Below are 8,175 nucleotides of genomic sequence, written 5' to 3'. Positions count from 1 at the left end.
AGTACGTACTCTCCACTGCATCAATTTGTAAAAAATAAATACATAAAAAATATATATCAATGCATTTAGGAAATGTATGGTTTGTTGTCTGGTATTTTTGACCAAATAGAGACTTTATTTTTATACCCCACTCCAGTAGGTGGCAGTGTGGGCAGATGGAGGCTGTGTTTGGGACTGGCGACGAGAATGTTTGCGGAAGTGCCACATTGTTTCCACGAGATAAGCAGACATAGACATATTTTTAAGCAAATTATATCTGGTCCAGCAGGATAATCTTATTTGGTTGAATAAAATAGGTAATTTTATCTATCCATGTTAGCTAGACACCTGGTTGTTATCGAACACGTTGCGATATGTTAATTAAATGGATGTAACTTAGCGTAAATGAGTATACATCTTGGTACAAACAAATTTTCGTTAATTCTTTTTGTTTTAATTTTTTATAAAAAAATTTTTTTGTATGCATCTTAGTAGCTAAGGCGTTCGGCTCTGTATACTAGCCAAGGTTACTTTCCATTGCATTGGGTTTATTTCTGTTAGGTTACCTTTTTAGCTAGATCTGACTGAATAGAAGACCAGGGGGGGAAACAAATGTGCCAGATTTAGAGTTTTGTTCAAGTAGTGTCTGGTAACCAGTGGTGAGCCTTCAGGTCTCCCTGATTGCCTCCAGGCTTGGCACCCTGTCACTGACCCACAGTGTCTACAAGAAGCTATCGACATGCAAGCAGCGATGCCTGGATGGAACCGAGGCAGACACACAGGGCCTCGGCCCACAAAGACAGTGGGAGGGAGGAGGTTGGAAGAAGATATGGGTGACAAGGTCCAGGCTGGGCTCAGTTGAGAAACTATCCTAAAACTGAACCATAGGCATAGCCTGGTCCCACATCTGTTTAAGCGGTCTTACTGACAACCACCATGAGAAAGTTGGTAACGCAAACAGATCTGGGACCACCAGGCTATTGAAGGGTGCCTATCCTAATGTACGATACCTGTTACTGTAGCGTAATGACATGTTGATGTGCTGGTTAAAAGCACTGCCACAATGGTAGCTTACATGGTACACTAGCCACTTTCACCCTGTCAGTGATCGGTCCACACTGCATCTAAGATAAATATATGATATTATCAAGTCATCACTCCACACTCTAGGCCTAATGCCGACTGTCACCTTCCCTGTTTTCAGTGAGGAGAGGAGGAGACAGGACGGTGAAGTACCATAGAGTCAGGAGACAGCTGACTGAGTCTAAAGCTCCAGAGAGGAGGCTGAGCTGGGACGCCATGCAGCAGATCAGGTGAAGAAGCTCCAGAGAGGAGGCTGAGCTGGGACGCCATGCAGCAGATCAGGTGAAGAAGGGTGAAATATTACTAAATATACAGAAAGAAATGTAATGTGTATGACATGTTTGATGGTCTGTCAGGTAGAAGAGGGAGTCATGTTAGCTTTAGTTTACATTTCTATCTGCAACTTTGTGAATGTTTTGCCTCAATGACCAACCACACCAATGTCTCATTGACACAGCAGCAGTAGCACACTAGCCATGCCATCCAAAGGAAGTGGCACCGGTGCCTTGGTCCTCCTGACCAGCCAAAGTCTGATACCCAGGGAGGGGAGGATTGCCCTAGACCCAATACTATTGGAAACAGCCCTGCTCCTCTGGCCTCACTACCCACCCGCTCTCAACCTTACCCACCCTGCACAGCAGACGCACCTCAGGACAAGATAACTCTAGAGAGGAGTGGGAGGAGGAAGAGGAGAAAGATCCAGAGGACAATGTATCGGAGAAGGTTGAGGAGAAAGACGAGCCGATGGAGAGATGGAACGGTGTTAGAGGAAGAAGTGGAGGAACTAATGCAGTCTACAAAGCTCTGGCCTGTGGTACAGAATGGAAAATAGTTATTTTCTTCTGAGGGAAACTTCCTGTGCCGACTCTGAAGTTGAGATGTTTATATGTTCAAATCAAATTTATTCATATAGCCCTTCTTACATCAGCTGATATCTCAAAGTGCTGTACAGAAACCCAGCCTAAAACCCCAAACAGCAAGCAATGCAGGTGTAGAAGCACGGTGGCTAGGAAAAACTCCCTAGAAAGGCCGAAACCTAGAGAGGAACCAGGCTATGAGGGGTGGCCAGTCCTCTTCTGGCTGTGCCGGGTGGAGATTATAACAGCACATGCCCTGTTGATGATTTCTCTAATGCAGTAATATACAACCTTTATTTAAAAGATGACAGACTGATAATGCCACATTATTTACCAATTATCTATTAAGGTTTGATTTAGACATTCTTGTATCATCACGTTGTTTTTCTGAACGTTAACAAAATAAAATCTACTCTTAAGCAATATATATGAGCAGAAAACTTATAGGAACAAGTTGATTTATTAGCCAATAACCCAAAGCAAAAATCAAATATATTGAACTACACAGCAGATACAAAAGATGCAACGATTCCAGAACGGCCTCACATTGTATTATTACTTTATACAGCCATTTTAAAAATGTAAGAAGTGTCACCTTTCAAATCTCAATACATAAAACCTTCATGAGTTAAATATGAATGAATCATTCAGAACAAGTGTCTTCCCAGTGTTTTAGCAGCTACAGTACGGCTTGGTTCTGCCAATTGAGATTTCGCTCATTTCAACCCTGTGCAAATGTGGGTATAGTAATGTACAAACCAAATACAGGTTGGATGAAACATTGCATATGTCTGTTTCACAATGGACAAATAAAGCTGTATTGCATGATCAGGGAGTAAAATTGAATTGGGTTATGTTGTTTCCATTGCATTATGGGTAGGATAGAAGTCTGCGGACTGTTCCACAAAACAACAGGGTAGTTGGTATTGCAGGTCACCATGTAATGTTTTATTGGTTTGAATTCAAGGAATCGTTATTAACATTGCTCTTACTGTAGTTAGCCAATCTAGGGGCGTCATTGACAACGTGTGGAAAGGATACACAGACAGATCTGATACCTAGAAACTATTCTAAACAGGCAGTACATACACTTACCACTCGTTGGGAAGGCACAGGTTCTACCCCCTACTAGACAGACCCTACCCCATACTAGACAGACCCTACCCCCATACTAGACAGACCCTACCCCCCATACTAGACAGACCCTACCCCCCATACTAGACAGACCCTACCCCCCATACTAGACAGACCCTACCCCCCATACTAGACAGACCCTACCCCCCATACTAGACAGACCCTACCCCCCTACTAGACAGACCCTACCCCCCTACTAGACAGACCCTACCCCCCATACTAGACAGACCCTACCCCCCATACTAGACAGACCCTACCCCCCATACTAGACAGACCCTACCCCCATACTTGACACTTTACAAGCATTTGTGTATGTGACCAATAAAATGTGATTTGATTTGTATAGTCATCCACACAATAAGTTACATTACTGCACTCAGAATCAATCAGATCATTCTAAATAAATAAAAGTCCACCATGTAAAGGGACGTATAAGACACCAGAAGAGAGAGGAAGAGGAAAGGATTGCACAACAAATGTTTTAAAACAGCAAACTATTGAGAGAGAGAGATCATGTGACTCCACAGTATTTAAAGCAGCCTAGTTCAAATGGGAAGCTATCAGCGTCTGGTTTTTCAACATTCAAGAACTTCATTTAGCTTCTACTGTACATGTATTATTCTAAAAATAATTGTTTCTGACTATAGTATTAGGAACAAATAGAAACCGCCTGGCAGGTGTATATTGCCAGTTAGAATGACTCTAGTCTCCCAAGGCCATCGTTCCAAATGGGCTTCCAGGGCTAGAATGACCCTAGTCTAGGTGAAACTTAAGTCAATGACATTTTTCAGGTAATGTGGTGACCACAATAAAATGTGTGATGCAGTAGTATTAGCTCATCATATTCAGATACGAGCTTCCAGTACATACAGAGGTCTGTTGTACACACTGAAAACGGGCACGCCAGTGGCAAAACTACTGGACATCCATACAACATTGTTAGCTTATAAAACTATTTCTTCTAACAAAATGGCTTCGTCAAAGATGTCCAGATCTCTTATTAACAGTTACTATATTTCTAAAATGTGCCCTTAGCGCCCGTGTTTACGTCGATTGATTCCTATAGTCCTTCCTTCACATTTGGCTCTACTTTCACTAGTGTAGGATTAGCTCAATATATTAAACATCATTTGTGTAGAGAAATGAGGACGCATGAGGCCAATAGCTATTTGTATACTACTGCTTTAGGCATTCACACCTGCATACAATGTTTACATAGACTTATTCTATTTTTCCAATATAGCCAAATCATAACTTCAGATATAAAAAAAACACATTGACATCAATGCATAATTTAGGAGGTGAATGTTTGAGTTAGGTACAAATTTCTCATGTTAGGATTCGTCCCTTTAATTTAGGAGGAGGAGGTTGATTCCTGCTATGAAAGCTTAGCAATGTTATTGCTATCTAACTTCAAATGCTTATAAATATTTCCACTTGCATCTTATCATTCAAGCAAAATAGTTAAAAATAGTTAAGAATAGGGTGGCTTGGTAGAATAACTTTACCAAGCCACAGTAGCCAACTTTAACCTATAGTCCCAACCCCGAATCACATCAATGAAAAATGAAAGATCTTTATGTAAGTGCAGGGGAGGGGGGGGGGAAAGGACATGTCTTCAATAGAAACGTATATGTAATATTTCCCAAGATCCCCAGTCCCAAGCAATGGGATGTATAACCCGTAATGTCATGGTGCTGTTTACGTTCACTAGTTTGAAGAGTCTAGCTACAGTAGATATTAAGAGAAGCTCCTGATGATCATAAAACAGATTCTAAAACAGAAGTTCTATGATTCCAGATTCACCAGCAGTCCAGAACCATCACATCATTCCATCCCAACAGAAAAGGAACTTGGAGAATACATTTAAAAAAAACAACAACGACAACAACACGGCTGGACCTCTGCTCTCCTACTGAATTATGTCTCACTCAGATCACAAAGCCTCATTGGATACCTCACTGATGAGAGCTGCACTAGAACAACTCTCCGCCAGGCGCTGGAAGGTCAGGGGTTAGAGGTCAAGGGTCATGGTGGAGGGAGGGAGGGAGGGAAGGAGGAAGTAGCAGGAGGCGAAGGAGAGAGCAGCAGCAGCGAGCCTCTGGTTGTACAGATAGAAGAAACATGTTCTTTGATGTAGAGCAGTGAGCCTCAGGACAGACAGGAGACTAGATTCCTCTTGTAGCTGCAGGAGTCTCTGGGTTGTAAAGGACAGACAGGAGACTAGATTCCTCTTGTAGCTGCAGGAGTCTCTGGGTTGTAAAGGACAGACAGGAGACTAGATTCCTCTTGTAGCTGCAGGAGTCTCTGGGTTGTAAAGGACAGACAGTAGGTCCTCTTGGGAGCTGCATGTTCAATCTGTTACTCCAGAAGATCCTACAGAAGCACAGAGAACAAAAACATTTCTATGAAAGTGGACTTTTCACAGAAAGGACTAGAGAAAACACAAGCAATGGAGACAGCCATTTCCCTACCTAAATATTGACCTATATTGTATCTGTTTAATACGTGCTAAGGCTGCCCAAATAACCAAATAAAAAGGATGTGTAAGTGTTTCTATGGTAACATTACCTCGTCTGAATCATCGTGGAAGTCGGCAACGTTGCTGGTCTGAGTGTGGTTGCTGTCTAGGGGCTCGTCTACTCCCTGGGCCTCAGCATGCTGCTGTAGGACAGAGTAGCTGTGTACCAGGAACCTGGGGGAGCCAATCAAAACAGATACACTGAGCCCCTTTCACCCCTTTCACACGATTGTTGTGCCAGAAACTAATGGTGCTTGAGTAACTGGCTTAGTATAGCTCGGCTCGGATCATTAGAAGCTCTCTACAGAAACTAATGGTGCTTGAGTAACTGGCTTAGTATAGCTCGGCTCGGATCATTAGAAGCTCTCTACAGCTCTCTCCTAAACTACTGATCAGCCTCTTTGCTCTCTGCACTTCTTTGTGGATGTACAGTGCCTTCAGAAAGTATTCAGACCCCTAGACTTTTTACAGACTTATTCTAAAATGTATTAAATCAGTTTTTCCCCCTCATCAATCTACACACAATATCCCATAATGACAATGCAAAAAAGGTTTTTAGAAATGTTTGCTAATTTATAAAAAAATACAAAAACTGAAATATCACATTTACATAAGTATTCAGACCCTATATTATGTACTTTGTTGAATTACAGCCTCGAGTCTTCTTGGGTATGATGCTACAAGCTTGGCACACCTGTATTTGGGGAGTTTCTCCCATTCTTCTCTGCAGATCCTCTCAAGCTCTGTCATTTTGGATGGGGAGCGTTGCTGCACAGCTATTTTCAGGTGTCTCCAGAGATGCATGATCGGGTTCAAGTCTGGGCTCTGGCTGGGCCACTCAAGGACCTTCAGAGACTTGTCCCAAAGCCACTCCTGTGTTGTCTTGGCTGTGTGCTTAGGGTCATTGTCCTGTTGGAAGGTGAACTTTCACCCCAGACTGAGGTCCTGAGCAGGTTTTCATCAAGGATCTCTCTGTACTTTGCTCCGTTCAGCTTTCCCTCGATCCTGACTAGTCTCCCAGTCCCTGCCACTGAAAAACATCCCCACAGCATAATGCTGCCACCACCTTGTTTCACCGAAGGGATGGTGCCAGTTTTCCACCAGACGTGACGCTTGGCATTCAGGCCAAAGTGTTCAATCTTGCTTTCATCAGACCAGAGAATCTTGTTTCCCATGGTATGAGAGTCCTTTAGGTGTCTTTTGGCAAACTCCAAGCGGGCTGTCATGTGCCTTTTACTGAGGAGTGGCTTCCGCCTGATTGGTGGAGTGCTGCAGAGACGGATGTCCTTCTGGAAGTTTCTCCCACCGCCACAGAGAAAATCTAGACCTCTGTCAGAGTAGCTATCGGGTTATTGGTCCCCTCCCTGACCAAGGCCCTTCTCTTCCGATTGCTCAGTTTGGCCGGGCGGCCAGCTCTAGGAAGAGTCTGGTGGTTCCAAACTTCTTCCATTTAATAATGATGGAGGCCACTGTGTCCTTGGGGACCTTCAATGCTGCAGAAATGTTTTGGTACCCTTCCTCAGATCTGTGCCTCGATACAATCCTGTCTCGGAGCTCTACGGACAATTCCTTCGACCTCATGATGTGGTTTTTGCTCTGACATGCACTGTCAACTGTGTGACCTTATATAGACAGGTGTATGCCTTTCCAAATCATGTCCAATCAATTGAATTTACCACAGGTGGACTCCAATCAAGTTGTAGAAACATCTCAAGGATGATCAATGGAAACAGGATGCACCTGAGCTCAGTTTCGAGTCTCGTAGCAAAGGGTCTGAATACTTATGTAAATAAGGTATTATTATTTATACATTTGTAAAAAAATCTAAAAACCTGTTTCACTTTGTCATTATGGGGTTTTGTGTGTAGATTGATGAGGATTGTATTTATTTAATCCATTTTAGAATAAGGCTGTAACGTAACAACATGTGGAAAAAGTCAAGCGGTCTGAATACTTTCCGAAAGTATACATGGCTACAACTGGACATACAGTACATTCCTTGGAAGAGTTTACTGTCCTGATCTAAAACCACATAATGAATCATAAAAACAGCTCTACTGTCCTGATCTAAACCCACATAATGAATCATAAAAACAACTCTACTGACCTGATCTAAAACCACATAATGAATCATAAAAACAGCTCTACTGTCCTGATCTAAAACCACATAATGAATCATAAAAACAGCTCTACTGACCTGATCTAAAACCACATAATGAATCATAAAAACAGCTCTACTGACCTGATCTAAACCCACATAATGAATCATAAAAACAGCTCTACTGACCTGATCTAAAACCACATAATGAATCATAAAAACAGCTCTACTGACCTGCCACCGCAGACATACTTCTTGACGATGAGGACCCCAGCTACGATTGCGAGCAGCACAATGATTAAAACAGTCACTACGATGGGTGCAGAGCTGGACAGATCGCCGTCCATCTGTAGGAGCGGAGAGATACAGAGAGAGAGAGAGAGAGAGAGAGTAGAATAAGACTTACAGAAATAAGAAAGTAATGTTAGCATTACTACTGACAGTGGTGGAGCATCACCTCCATAGTCATGTTGCAGTGGTCAGTCATTGCATAACAGGACCAA

General features: G+C 42.7%; 1 protein-coding gene and 1 long non-coding RNA gene across 4 annotated transcripts in view; one reads left to right on the top strand and one right to left on the bottom strand.

Annotated features, from left to right (window-relative positions):
- Window positions 1–84: 84 nt before the first annotated feature.
- Window positions 85–2,760, top strand: LOC115165331 (uncharacterized). 2 transcript variants are annotated; one of them, XR_003870128.1, is made up of 2 exons: window positions 85–1,344; window positions 1,523–2,760. It is a non-coding gene; the product is annotated as an uncharacterized LOC115165331 (long non-coding RNA). The 2 variants fall into 2 exon arrangements; XR_003870129.1 differs by having other exon boundaries at window positions 1,520–2,760.
- Window positions 2,761–4,218: 1,458 nt separating this feature from the next.
- The window catches only part of LOC115165329 (sortilin), a 39,413-nt gene continuing 35,456 nt past the window's right edge, over window positions 4,219–8,175 (bottom strand). For both annotated transcript variants that reach the window (XM_029718400.1, XM_029718399.1), the window contains exons 17-20: window positions 7,907–8,019; window positions 5,625–5,748; window positions 5,383–5,429; window positions 4,219–5,335 (exon numbers count right to left, since the gene is read on the bottom strand). In XM_029718400.1, coding sequence (XP_029574260.1) covers window positions 5,415–5,429; window positions 5,625–5,748; window positions 7,907–8,019 — 252 coding nt within the window. In that variant the 3' untranslated portion in view covers window positions 4,219–5,335; window positions 5,383–5,414. The remainder of the gene's footprint in view (window positions 5,336–5,382; window positions 5,430–5,624; window positions 5,749–7,906; window positions 8,020–8,175) is intronic.

This window comes from Salmo trutta, chromosome 28 (assembly GCF_901001165.1).
Source record: "Salmo trutta chromosome 28, fSalTru1.1, whole genome shotgun sequence".
NCBI lineage: Eukaryota > Metazoa > Chordata > Actinopteri > Salmoniformes > Salmonidae > Salmo > Salmo trutta.
The sequence above is the reverse complement of the archived record's forward strand: the minus strand, read 5'-3'. Positions and strand labels throughout refer to the sequence as shown.